The sequence below is a fragment of the Bison bison genome, unplaced genomic scaffold (genome assembly GCF_000754665.1).
Source record: "Bison bison bison isolate TAMUID 2011002044 unplaced genomic scaffold, Bison_UMD1.0 scf7180017864136, whole genome shotgun sequence".
NCBI lineage: Eukaryota > Metazoa > Chordata > Mammalia > Artiodactyla > Bovidae > Bison > Bison bison.
Genome location: NW_011494708.1, coordinates 3010679 through 3025256, shown reverse-complemented (window position 1 = coordinate 3025256; position 14578 = coordinate 3010679). Strand labels below are relative to the sequence as shown.

The following is a 14578-nucleotide window of genomic DNA, read 5'->3' as shown; positions in this document are numbered from 1 at the left end:
ATTCCCACCAACAGTGGGAATTTTTTTTTTTAATTAAATTTATTTATTTTAATTAGAGGCTAATTACTTTACAATATTGTATTGGTTTTGCCATACATCAACATGAATCCGCCACGGGTGTACACATGTTCCCAATCCTGAACCCCCCTCCCACCTCCCTCCCCATACCATCCCTCTGGGTCATCCCAGTGTACAATCCCTTTTTAAATGTATTTCTACCGCCCTCCACTTTTTTCACTGCTTCACAATGCAATAGATATTTTTTTTAATTAAAAAAGAAAATGTTATTTACATAAAATTCAGCACAGCACACTTGTCCAAAATGTTCTCAGTAGCAGTGGGCAGAGCCAGAGAGAGAAAAAAGCCAAGGTTTCAGCTCTAAGCTTCCATCAAACACAAATAAGGGAGCATAATTATTCATATTTTAAATTACGAAAAAGCACTCAACATTACCCTCTTAAAATGAAATTGGCCACAAAGAATTATTCTCTCCATTGAATAAGGCAAACAAAACCAATCAGAAATGCATACACTTGAAAACTGCTCAAAAGGACATCCATTTAATTTGGCCATTCATTCTCTTTAAATGAGAGCCAGTTACCAAGTATGAAACATGTTCTACACACAGGAAATGTAATCAAGAGCTGAATAAAATTAGTTCACGAAATGAACTTAAGAAATTCAGCTTTTTGATATAACTTTATTTGGATGTAGTTTGCCAAACAGAATTTCACATCTTTCATGCTAAAATTGGAGCATACAGAAATCCATCTTAGCAAATGTTAACTTCATATCTTCTTTTTCTTGTTGCTCACTTGCTAAGTCACATCTGATTCTTTGCAACTCCATGGATTGCGGCATGCCAGGCTTCACTGTCCTTCATTATTTCCTGGACTTTGCTCAAACTCATGTCCATCAGGTCAGTGATGCAATCCAACCATTTCATCCACTGTCACCCCTTTCTTCTCCTGCCCTCAATCTTTCTCAGCATCATGGTCTTTTCCAGTGAGACAGCTGCATCATGGTCTTTTCCAGTGAGACAGCTCTTTGCATCTGGTGGCCAAAGTACTGAAGCTTCAGCTTCAGCATCAGCATCAGTCCTTCCAATGAATATTCAGGATTGACTGGTTGGATCTCCTTGCTGTCCAAGGGACTCTCAAGAGTCTTCTCCAGCACCACAATTCAAGAGTCAGTTCTGTGGCATTCAGCCTTTTTTATGGTCCAACTTTCATACATACATGACTATTGGAAAAACCACAGCTTTGATTATATGTACCTTTATCAGCAAACTGATGTCTCTGCCTTTTAAAACACTGTCTAGGTTTGTCATAGCTTTTCTTCCAAGGAGAAAGTATCTTTAATTTCATGTAGTCACTGTTTGTGGTGATTTTGGAGGCCAAGAAAATAAAATCTGTCACTGTTTCCACTTTCCCCCCGATCTATTTGCTGTGAAGTGATGGGACTATGTCATGATCTTCTTTTTTTGAATGCTGAGTTTTAAGCCAGCTTTTTCACTCTCCCCTTCATCAAGGGGCTCTTTAGTTCCTCTTCGCTTTCTGCCGTTATAGAGTGGTATCAACTGCATATCTAAGGTTGTTGATATTTCTCCTGGCAATCTTGATTCTAGCTTGTGATTCATCCAGTCTGGCATTTCACATGATGTATTCTGCATATAAGTTACATAACCAAGGTGACAGTATACAGCCTTGACATACGTCTTTCCCAATTTTGAACCAGCCCATTGTTCTATGTCCGGTTCTAACGGTTGCTTCTTGACCTGCATAGAGATTTCTCAAGAGACAGGTAAGGTGATCTGATATTTCCATCTCTTTATGAAGTTCATATCTTAGATGTTCAGAAAAGGGCATTTAGGACTTCCCTGGTGGTCCAGTGGTTAAGAATTCACCTGCCAATGCAGGGGACATGGATTCTACCCATGGTCCAGGAAGATTTGACATGCTACAAGGCAACTAAGACTGCGAGCCACAGCATCTCAGCCTGCACTCTAGAACCTGTGCTCTGCAACAAGAAAAGCCACTGCAATAAGATGCCCATTTGCTGCAACTGGAGAAAGCCCATACCCAGAGACCCAATGCAGGCAAAAATAAATGGAAGGAGGGAGGGAAGGAAAGGAAAGAACATGTACAGCATGTATACACAGAGCCCTAGAGTTGAGATGGTTCTCTGCAGCTCTGCAAAGACCTTCTGTAGGGCAACAACAAGCCAAATTCAAAGTGCCAAAGGAACTATCTACTGCCACACTATACTACACAGGAATGTTTCCCTGATTTAATTGTGGTCTCTGTGAAAAATGTGAACCAACCCCACACTCCATCATAATGTAAATACAGGCAACAGGCAGAGTTCATTCTGACTAGTAACGTATTTCAGTTAAACCTGCTCTCTCTTAGCACTCAGTGCTGACCTTTTATAGAACTGACTCAAAAATAGAGTAGCTTTCAAAGAAGCTAAGCCAGGAGACCATAGTTCAATACCTTCAGCTTTTGTTTGCAACACACAGAGGTTTGCAGACACAGAAAGAAAAAAGCCTCTGTGTGTTCCATAGGTTATAAAACAACTTTATCTACATCACGTACTCCCTACTTAGACCAGGGATTTAACTATAGGCTCAAGAAAGGTGAAACTGCAAGGTATGGCATTTAAGGCAAAAGAGTCAAAGCACAATATAAATCTTTCAAGTTAAAAGTAAAACAGTAATAAGACTTAGAATTTCTTTTTAAGCAATTTTAAAAAATTAATGTGACAATGATTAACTTAAAAAAATAATACTAGTAAATCAGATAAGATGCAAAAAAGAGTTTTGGAGAACAGTGCACACTGATGGGAATATGCTTCACTTACTTCACACTACTGAATGGTATACTTAAAAAACTGGCTAACATGGTAAATGTTATACTATGTATATTTTATTGCAACTTTAAAAAAAAAAGCAAGTAAATCAGGGCATGAGCAATGAACAACACAAAATAAAAATTTTTTTAAATTTAATTTACAAAAACAACAGAAAGAATGAAGTGTTTAGGAATAAATTTAAAGAAGAAGTGCAAGTCCTGCACACTGAAAACTATAAAATATTGTTTAAAGAAATTAAAGAAGAGCTAAATAAATGGAAAGATAGCTCATATTCATGAAACAGAACACTTAAGATGGAAAGATGTGGGTTTGACCTCTGGGTCAGGAAGATCCCCTGGGGAAAGACATAGCAACCCACTCCAGTGTTTTTGCCTGGGAAATCCCATGGACAGAGAAGCCTAGTGGACTATATAGTGCATGGGGTCACAAAAGAGTTGGATACGACTTAGTAACATGGACTGCAGCCTACCAGGCTCCTCCGTCCATGGGATTTTCCAGGCAAGAGGACTGGAGTGGGTTGCCACTGCCTTCTCCAAGTAACTAAACAACAACCCCTCAAATTGATCTACAAATTCAATGTGACTCCTATTAAAAAGCTCAGCTAGCTTTTTACAAAAACTGACTAGGTAATTCTAAAATTCATACAGAAATGTAATAAGCCCACAATAGCCAAAATAATCTCAAAAAAGAATTGAGTTGAAAGATATACACTTCCCAATTTCAAAACTCACTACAAAACAACAATTGAGATTGCATGGGCCTGGCATAAGGACAGACACAGATAAATGGAATAGAATCTAAGGTCTACAGATAAATCCACAGATACATGGTCACGTGACACAGATAAATGGAACAGAATCTAAGGTCTACAGATAAATCCACACATATATGGTCACATGGTTTTCAATAAGGTTCCAAGAGCATTCCATGGGAAAATAATAATCATTTAAACAATGATGCCAAGGCAACTGGATATCCACATGTAAAGAATGAAACTGGACCCCTACCTCACATCCTACTAAAAAATTAACTCAAAATTAACTAAATGTAAGAACTAAAAATTAAAAACTCTTAGAAGAAAAGAAGTATAAATATTCATGCTTTTAGACTAGTAATAGTTTCTTGGTATGACACCTAAAACACAAGCAACCAAAGAAAAGAGAATAACTTTTGACTACATAAAAGTGAAAAGACAACTCACAGAATGAGAGAAAATATTTATGAATTATATATGAGTCTAGTACCCAGAATACATTAAGTACTCTTTCAATTCAACAATAAGACAAATAATCAATTTTTAAAATTGAGCAAATGACTGAATAGACATTTCTCCAAAAAGATAAACAATTGGCCATAAGTTCATGAAAAGATGCTCAACATCATTACCACAATGAGACACTATTTCAAAAAGACAGACAGTAACAAGTGTTCATGGGCATGTGAAGAAATTGGAACTCTCATATATTGCTGTTGGGAAAGAAAAACTGTGCAGTCACCTTGGAAAACAGTTTGGGAGTCCTTCAGGAAGTTAAACATAGGATTACCATAGGACAATTATGACTGTGACTTTGGTCAAGTTATTTAATTTCTTTGTACCTCAGTTTTCTGTTCTGAGGAAAGGAGAATGTTAATAGTATCTATCCTAGAGGGCTACTGTGGGGACCAAAGAATTTAGAATAGGGTTTGATATGTGACAAGCATTTACTAAATATCAGTTATAGTTAATATTTCATGTTATTATAAGAATTCAGAAGTTAAATTTCTACCTTTAAAATAATACCTTTATAATCATTTAATAATACTTTAGGAAATAAACAAGGTAGTTAAAAAAGAAATTGATATATTCACTCAATGGAATAGTATATGGTCATAAAAGGAAGTACACTTAGATGCTACAACATGGAGGAATCTTGACAACATTATGCTAAGTGAAAAAGGTCAGACACAAAGGGCATATATTGCATGATTCCATTTATATAAAATATCCAGAAGAGACAAATCCGAATGAAAGAAAGAAGACTGACGCTTATCAGGAGGAGTAAGGAGCTTATCAGGAGAAGTAAGGAGTCTCTCTTTAGCGTGATTAAAAATGTTCTGCAATTATGGGTGATAGAATGCAGATACAAAACAGTGAATATACCAAAACTGCTAAAATACACACTTTAAAATGGTCTATTTTAAATGAGTTATATCTCAGTTTAAAAAAATAAATTGAGTTTATCTTTAAGAAGTCTGTATTATCACTCGTGGAATTTCATTTTCCCAAAGATTACTAACATCAAATAGGTATTTGTAAAGAGTGTGCTCGTCTTGTTAATAAGGAATGAGTTGCAGAAAATGTGGGTTATTTCTGAGACACATACAGGCTTACAGTAGATAACCCAAAGCTAACCTGGAAATCTAAAGAAAAATAAATGATGAAAGTTGTACTTTTTATTGTGACTTCTACACTTTAAAATTCTGTCTGCCTTGTTTTTAGGGAGAAAAAGCATATGTAATTTCACAGAGAATCTGAGTAATGCTGGAGAGAACACAACAACTACTGGACTATTGGCCAAATAGGTTCTATCAGATTAAAAAAAAAACTTAAAGACTCATTCCTTCAATACACTCAAGAACAAGAAAAATATACTAAGGACATGGTGTCTCACAGACTTACCATGAACTCCTAGAATTCAAACAATTACAGAAAACAGGAAGAGTGCTTCAAGTTTACAGAATCAGAGAGTCCGTGGATGGACACATCTGCCATCCTGTGCTGTAAATCAAAAGTCTGTATTTTCTCAATTACAACCAGAGGGAAGACTCAAAACGTGGTCCACTGTCTCATCTGTTTGTTCGAACATATCAGGTGCTGTTTAAATTCTGATTCTCTCCCACAAAGCTTATCTGTTTGCTTATTAATTAGCCTCCGCCTCAGAACCTATTTCCTAGTTAGCACTCCCTTCACTCCAGGCTTCACACAGTGAAAGGTAGTATGCACATCCTTCATTAAAAATATTAAAATACACATCTTATCCCATTTAAGACATTATGATAAAACAAAATCCTAGACGAAATTCAGAATTACCCTTGAAAAGTAAGTATATAAGAAGAAATTTCACTCAATAGAAATGTATGTCTAAATTATAAGCCAAAGACAACTAGATACATTCACAGAAAAAATTTAGGAAGCATACTAGCAAAAAGCCTACTGCCTCCCTGTCAGCTGGTAAAGAATCCTCCTGCAATGCAGGAAACTGGGGTTCACTCCCTGGGTTGAGAAGAACCCCTAGAGAAGGGAAAGGCTACCCACTCCAGTATTCTGGCCTGGAGAATTCCACAGACTGTATAGTCCATGGGGTCGCAAAGAGTCGGCCACAACTGAGTGCCTTTCACTTTTACATGTTGAGTTTATCTAACTGAAAAAATACCTTATAAACAATTACTACTTCTATATTAAGTAAAGGATTGTAACAGGATTAGTAAAAGGAAAACATTAAAAAAAAACAGAACACAATGAAGGAGAATAAATATTATACTTTGTAAACCTACCGAAAATCAATATCCAATAAAAGGCTTCTAATGTTAGACTTCGTGCCACCTGATTCTTTCAACCTGATCAGCTCATGTAACCTAAAGCAATTAGTGAAAGCAAATTTAGTAAGAAACGACTAATGTCACATGTAACAAACAAAAAACCCATCAGTGGTCTCCTGATATTTCTAACATTTCAATGAAACACTGAAGAAAATTTCGCAGGTATAGGCAAAGTTTCAATTTCGAAGTATTTTTAAATGCTGGATCTCATCTAAAACAGAAAACTCTAGAATTAATAGTAAATAACTGAAGATTCAAACCAGAATCTTCTACCATACATCAGAAATCTGGAAAGATTTCTCTTGAATGGAATAAAAATTACAAACTCCTTCAGAGAAGGACTACACTGTATACTTAAGGTTGCACGTTGTACCCTCTATACAGCAAATAACTACTCACTACATTTTCTTACAGTTTAGAAAGTGGTGATGGGAGAAGCCTTTAAAACACTGTTATCACATACCTTGGGGTCCCAACACACAGTACTCTTCTGAATCCAAGGTTCGAGAGCAGGTCTACCAAGAACAGACAGCTCCGGTCAGCAAACAAATACTGGGCATTTGTCTTCTTGTTTTCCAGTGGATAGAGGAGTTTACTGGGCCTTTTTAACTGGGTGATAGAAACATCACCCACTACCTGATGTTCATGATGCTTCTCCTCATCATCCGGCAGCAGCAACTGCTGACAGCTCTGACAAAACTTTCTCTGAGACAAGGGCAACTCGATAAACTTCAAGTACCTTCAAGACGCGACAAAACACAAAGCAATACAGTCTCAGTTGGTGACTTTAAAGGCATTTGATTTTTGCCAGTTTTAATATGCAAAAAGTATTACTTCTTAAAGAGTGCTGCGCGTGCAAGCATGCATGCTAAGTCACTTCAGTCGTGTGCAACTCTTTGCAGCCCTATGGACTGTAGCCCACCAGACTCCTCTGTCCATGGGACTCTCCAGGCAAGAATACTGGATTGGGTTGCTGTGCTCTCCTCCAGGGACTCTTCCCGACCCAGGGATCAAACCTGTGTCTCTTATGTCTCCTGCATTAGCAGACTGGTTCTTTAACCGCTAGCACTACCTGGGAAGCCCAAAGAGTGCTGTATGAGGAAGTAAAGGTACAAAAAACTGTACAATGTTGGCTAGAATTTATGTCTGGCTGCATACCTAAAGTAGAAAAGGATCAGCGATTTCGTAAGAATTGAGATGCTCCAATTTAGCCACTGGATAAAGATCAATATTCATTTAAAATGTGAATATAATATATTACTCAAACAACTTAATAGTAATGGAGACTACTATCACCTTTAAATTTATTGACAAATCCATGTATTCCAACTTGGAAGTGTTAACCAGTCTGGCTCAGTAAGACAGTCATTTTAAAATGAGAAATTAAGATCATTCTTCAATTTCTTATGGCATACTTAGCAAGAAAAATTACCTCTTAAAAGAAAAAATGTTCCCACAAAGTTCCTCTATTCTTAGCACTATTGATGGAGGCAGTTCTGAGAAGCTCACGTGCAAAACAGCAAAACATTCTGTCCTGCTGATCTCTGGGGTTCCACAGGCTGGTGTGCAGAAGTGCCCTTCTCGGGGGCTTTTCTGCTGCTCCACAGGGTTTTGGAGCTGGAGTCACAGAGACCAGTAACTCATTAAGCCAGCACTTTGGAGGACTCAGAGGAATCCTTCATCTCTCGAGCACTTAAAGTTAAGCAGAGAAATTTGGTTTTGATCCTGTGCCAACAATCTTCTGACAATGAGTTACTGGAACCTGGAGACTAGGAACTGTGTGCAGTACCACAGGCATTTTATGGTGGACAACAGCCCATTTCATGAGATCAAGCCCTGAGCCTTTGGAGTGGGAGCACTGGCTCCAAGACCCTGACTACCAGAGAACTATCAAATAGTGAGAACCCACACAAAAGAAACCACTTGAATACAAGACCCGGCATCATCCAACTACCAGTATCACCCTGTGCAGGAGGCCTCATCTAAACAATAAACAAAACAAAAATACAAACCCAATCATCAGCAGACAGGATTACCACCTCACTCAGCCTTGCCAATCAGAGGAAAACATACAAACACACACACACTCAGCACAAACCTCACCCTATTCAAAGCTTACACAAACCACTGGATCAACCTTAGGAGGGCAGAAACCAAAAGGAAAAAAGAATTCAACCTTGAAACCTGGGAAAAGGAGACCTCAAATACAGTAAGTTAAAAAAAAAAAATAATAATGAAAAGGCAGAGAAATACCACACAAATGAAGGAACAAACTAGAAACACAGAAGTCCAAATAAATGAATAGGAAAGAGGCAAACTACCTGAAAAAGAATTCAGAATAATGATAGTAAAGGTGATCAAAAATCTTGAAAACAAAATGGAGAAAATGCAAGAATCAATTAACGAAGACCAGAAGAATTAAAGAATAAACATACAGAGACAACACAATTACTGAAATTAAAAATACTCGAAGTAATCAATAGCAGAATATCTGAAACATAAGAACAAATCAGTGAGCTGGAAGAGAAAATGGTGGAAATAACTCCTCAAGAGCAGAATAAAGTAAAAAGAATGAAAAGAATTGAGGAGAGTGTCATGGACCTCTGGGACAATATCAAATGCACTAACATTCAAATTATAGGGGTCCCAAAAACAGAGAAAAAGAAAGGGTATGAGAAAATTTTTAAGAGATTATAGCTGAAAATTTCCCCAACATGGAAAAGGAAATAAGCAAGTTCAAGAGGTACAGAGAGTCCCACATAGGATAAACACAAGGACAAATACACCGAGACACATACTAATCAAACTAACAAAGACTAATAACAAACTTCAGTTCAGTTCAGTTTGGTCGCTCAGTCGTGTTCAACTCTTTGCAACCCCATGAATTACAACACGCCAGGCCTCCCTGTCTATCACCAACTCCCGGAGCCTACCCAAACCCATGTCCATTGAGTTGGTGATGCCATCCAACCATCTCATCCTCTGTTGTCCCCTTCTCCTCCTGCCCTCAATCTTTCCCAGCATCAGGGTCTTTTCCATTGAGTCAGCTCTTTGCATTAGGTGGCCAAAGTATTGGAGTTTCAGCTTCAACATCGATCCTTCCAATGAACACCCAGGACTGATCTCCTTTAGGATGGACTGGTTGGATCTCCTTGTAGCCAAGGGACTCTCAAGAGTCTTCTCCAACACCGCAGTTCAAAAGCATCAATTCTTCGGCGCTCAGCTTTCTTTATAGTCCAACTCTCACATCCATACAGGACTACTGGAAAAACCATAGCCTTGACTAGATGGACCTTTGTTGACAAAGTAATGTCTCTGCTTTTTAATATGCTGTCTAGGTTGGTCATAACTTTCCTTCCAAGGAGTAAGCATCTTTTAATTTCATGGCTGCAGTCACCATCTGCAGTGATTTTGGAGCCCCAAAAAATAAAGTCAGTCACTGTTTCCCCATCTATTTGCCATGAAGTGATGGCACCAGATGCCATGATCTTCGTTTTCTGCATGCTGAGCTTTAAGCCAACTTTTTTGCTCTCCTTTTTCACTTTCATGAAGAGGCTCTTTAGTTCTTCTTCACTTTCTGCCATAAGGGTGGTGTTATCTGAGTATATGAGGTTATTAATATTTCTCCCAGCAATTTCTTAGATAAAAGTGTCTTAGGAAGCAAGTTTTGTTATTGGACGATGCTAAAGCTGAAACTCCAGTACTTTGGCCATCTCATGGGAAGAGTTGACTCACTGGAAAAGACTCTGATGCTGGGAGGGATTGGGGGCAGGAGGAAAAGGGGACGACAGAGGATGAGATGGCTGGATGGCATCACCGACTCGATGGACGTGAGTTTGAGTGAACTCCAGGAGTTGGTGATGGACAGGGAGGCCTGGCGTGCTGCGATTCATGGGGTCGCAAAAAGTCAGACATGACTGAGCGACTGAACTGAACTGAACTGACTGTAAAGAAAAAAACAGAGATTAAATTTCTAATTGCAAAAAAAAAACAACAAAGAATAAAGGCATTAAATATTTTTGGACTTGGAAGAATACGGGTTATACGGTTTTGTAATCTGGGTACTTCATGCAGAAACTGCTGGACAGTTGGATGTCAAGGAGAAAGGGCAACTTTTCCAGTCAGGAGCAGTTCAGAAAGTTTGAGGACAGATTTCTTCAAGAAGGTGAAGCTGAGAGATTATGCTACATCTAAATGTTTTGAGGGAGTTCGGACAACAGGCAGAGAGTTTGCAGTTGAATCATTTCTGAAGCACATAAATAATTAAACAGACAGTCATTACAAAACAAATAAACTCAAAACTGTTATTAGCTAGTTGGAAAACAAAAGTTGTACAGAAAAGAAGTTATTATGATTAATACATGTTTTAATATAAATGGAATCACACAATAGCCACATGGATATTTTGATGTAAATTATTTTTTAATTAATAAAAGCCTTTTTTATGAAAGAATTAAAACTGCTGGAGGATAAATTTCAGCCAAATGAAACAACAGTAGACTGTCAGTCAGCACTAAATCCATTTGACCACAGACTAATATGAGAAAAAAATATGAGTATCAGAGTATAAAATGGAAACAATAAAAATCCAAATAAAACCAGCAGAAGAAGGGGAAGAGAAAGGGGAAGTTAGCAGAAGTACAGTGATTTTCTCATGTTTTAGAGCCAAAGGCCAAATATAATTTAAAACTGAAAAATCAAGTAAAAGTGCTATAAGCAATAATCAAAGGTATGAGGTTAACCCTAAAAAGAAATAATCAACTGAAATCAGATAGTAACTACAGAGAAGGAAAGACAGAAGAAGGAGAAATATATAAAGTCACCATTTCTCATTTTTAGATGAAGGAAGGCAACATAAAAAAAAAATTAAATCTGGTTTAAAAAACCACAAAGGCAACCATGAAAACAAAAATACAGAAGGAACACACATTAAAAAAATAAAAGCAAACACAGACCATAGAGTGAAAGAGAATAAAAAGAAGCAATAAAAATCATACAACAAAACCAGGACCAAGCGTATCTATCGTACCTACCATTCAAACAGGCTAAATAAACCCACCCATTAGAAGAAAGACTGGATCACAAAAGCAAAATCCAATCAGCCTATTTCATCACTTCTAAGATGCATATATTTTCATATTTTAGCATCAAGGATATTGAGACATGATTTAAAACTGCCACCAGCCAGACTGTAGGTGGAGTGTCACTGCCATCATCCTATGACTCAGTCCCGAAACACAAAGTTATTGTACTGCAGTCAAGGACCAAACCAGAGCAACAGAGCTGAGGCATGTAAGTTGCTTCAGTTGTGTCTGACTCTTTGCCACCCTATGGACTGTAGCCCGCTAGGCTCCTCTGTCCATGGGATTCTCCAGGCATTAATACTACAGTGGGTTGCCATGCCCTTCTCCAGGAGATCTCCTCAACCCAGGGGTCAAACCCACATCTCTTACAACTCCTGCACTGGCAGGCAGGTTCTTTACCACTAGCACCGCCTGAAGAAGCCCTGGGAACCGAAGCACACTTTTGATATCAGAGAAGTAAATACTCATCATTGAATGAATGACAAAAACAATCAAAGGCTTTACAGGAAAAAGGAGAAAGGAAGCTCCCCAAAGACATGATGATATGTCAGCTTCTGCTACTTAAAAACAGTCAAAAAGACTGCCTATCACACACCCATTGAAGCCAACTGAAGGCAGGAGAAAGTGCAAATCACCAGGAAGAGACTAAAGTTCAAAGCCAGGGGCTAGTGTGACAATTCACTAACTACATGGGACTATCTTAAGGCACTTAGTATAATTATTTTTAAGAAAAGAAAAAGAACAATGTTAAATGAACCTCCACTTACATATTTTGTGTCTGGTCAAAACTATCCTTCAGAAAGTTTTTATTGCTAGTTTAGTAACCTTCTCTTGACAAGATCAACTGAGATCTTAGGCATATTTCTATTCAAAATTACATCATCATTCAACGACATGGCTTTATGTAACATTCAGACATAAGAGTTTTTTTAAGCTTGGTAGGAAGAAGATGAGACTCTCCAGAGCGAAGGATTACTCAGCGCTCCCTCCTCATTTGTACTTACTACACACACCCGGGGGCAAGAAGAAATTCATTCTGCTGCACGGCTCAGCATGACTCACAAACTGCAGGCTAGCATTCTGAATGTCACTTTTATTGATCTCCATTTGACGTTCCATTTGCCTTTCCAGGAGTAGACAAATTATGTTTATGGCATTTCCCTAATAGCAGACCTTGAAAATCTGAGTTTAAATGAGCTCTGAAAAAAATATAACCAAATGAATTATCAACTAAACAAAACTATTTGGATGCACATAAATTAATGCTGATTTTAGCATTAAAATATATCTTCTCTAAGACTTCAGGGATCATGATAAAGATGCCACCATACTACATAATAGAATACATACCAGGCAGCTAAAAACTGTAAGGAAAGTCAAGTCTCAGGCACAAAATGTAAATCAGTCAGCTGAACACATATGAAATATAAAGCATGGTTCAAAGAGTAACATTAGGAAAATGATTATCAAATCCTATATTGTAGAACTTAGAAGTCTGTGCAGCACTGCCAGTTCCATAATAAAAATCAAGTAGCAAAGGTCAATTTATCTCAATAACTACAATTGTTCTTTTCTAACAACTTCAAAAGTAAATCAATGAAAAGCTAATGCTATGTCACAGTAACAGATAAAAGTGTGCTTTATAGAATAGATATAATGTTTAAATGCATTTTAACACTTTCAAATATAGTTACTTAATAAGATAACACAAATGAGTTGTATAAAATTAAATTAGAAAACAATTATAATCTCAAGTAATAGTATGTCATCCTTAGGTCCATTACACACAAAAATAATTTGCTAGTCTCAAACTGAAGACACACTAAAAGAATAAGCAATTAATAGCATAGAACAGGTAATTTAATAAGCTTTGGTTTTAGAAAGGCAACATTTTTAATTTTGAAGAATGACTAATTTCAAACTTTTCACTCTGTAGCAAGCAAATAAGAAAGCATAAGAGCATCAGCTATAAAGTGATACAGTAAAATCAATGACACTACACTTTAAAAAGTGGAAACTTTTACCAATCCTCCAAAACCTATTTAAATACCATATCCTTAAACTGAAATCAGTTAGTGAAGGCACAAGTAATCTGTAAAGCTTCTGACCTTCCAAAATACCCAGTTTTTTCTAAGAATACTGGCAACACAGTACATTCTTCTTTGAACTGTATTATTTTTAAATATATCTCAACTCCATTATTACTAGCATTTTAAGTTCTTTTTGAGTCCTCACCAAAGAATGAATAAATGACTGGATGGATGGAAGGATAGATAAACGGACAGAGGCCTGGGAAACAAAATCTGAGGTTTTGGATCACAGATGATTTAAGACAAGCTCTCAATAATCAGCACTGGAACAGATGAAATTATGGCCCCCAGGAAATAACCTTTTGAAAAAATTTTAATATTTTCATATTCTAGCCAGTGTTTTTATTTCTAATTATCATGAAATATGCATTTCAAAAATTCTTCAGTATCAAAATCCATACTCTGGCAGTACAAAGATTTGCACAGTGGTTTAGCTCCAGGCTAAAATCTTATTATGTAAGGAAAGAAGATCATCTAAATTTTCTTATGGAGTTTAACTGAATCACCAATATTTTTATGCAATAACATGAAATACATGCTTATTAGCTATAAGTGACATGGTTGAGTACAAAACTAAGTACACATTATGACCACAACCCCTTTGCACAGGAAAAAGGCCAGAAGTACTAGAAAATGACCAAAGTGATGGCTTCAAAAGGAGAAACCACAATGATGCTTTCCTACTTTCTACTTTCTGCATTTATTCTATCTCGTTACAATAACCTCATAATAATATATCTCTATATAACTTTTATATTCTTAAATCTCCTTAAATTAAATTACTACACATCATATATTAATTACTATCTGGTTTGAGCACTGAAGAATGGATGCTTTTGAACTGTGGTGTTGGAGAAGACTCTTGAGAGTCCCTTGGACTGCAAAGAGATCCAACCAGTCCATCCTAAAGGAGATCAGTCCTGGGTGTTCATTGGAAGGACTGATGCTAAA

At 37.1% G+C, this 14578-nt stretch overlaps 1 protein-coding gene across 1 annotated transcript in view; it reads right to left on the bottom strand.

Annotated features, from left to right (window-relative positions):
• Positions 1-14578, bottom strand: part of ZCCHC4 (zinc finger, CCHC domain containing 4) — a 50724-nt gene that overhangs the window by 27568 nt on the left and 8578 nt on the right. The window contains exons 4-5 of the mRNA XM_010839921.1: positions 6917-7192; positions 6409-6489 (exon numbers count right to left, since the gene is read on the bottom strand). Of these exons, the coding sequence (XP_010838223.1) occupies positions 6409-6489; positions 6917-7192 (357 nt within the window). The remainder of the gene's footprint in view (positions 1-6408; positions 6490-6916; positions 7193-14578) is intronic.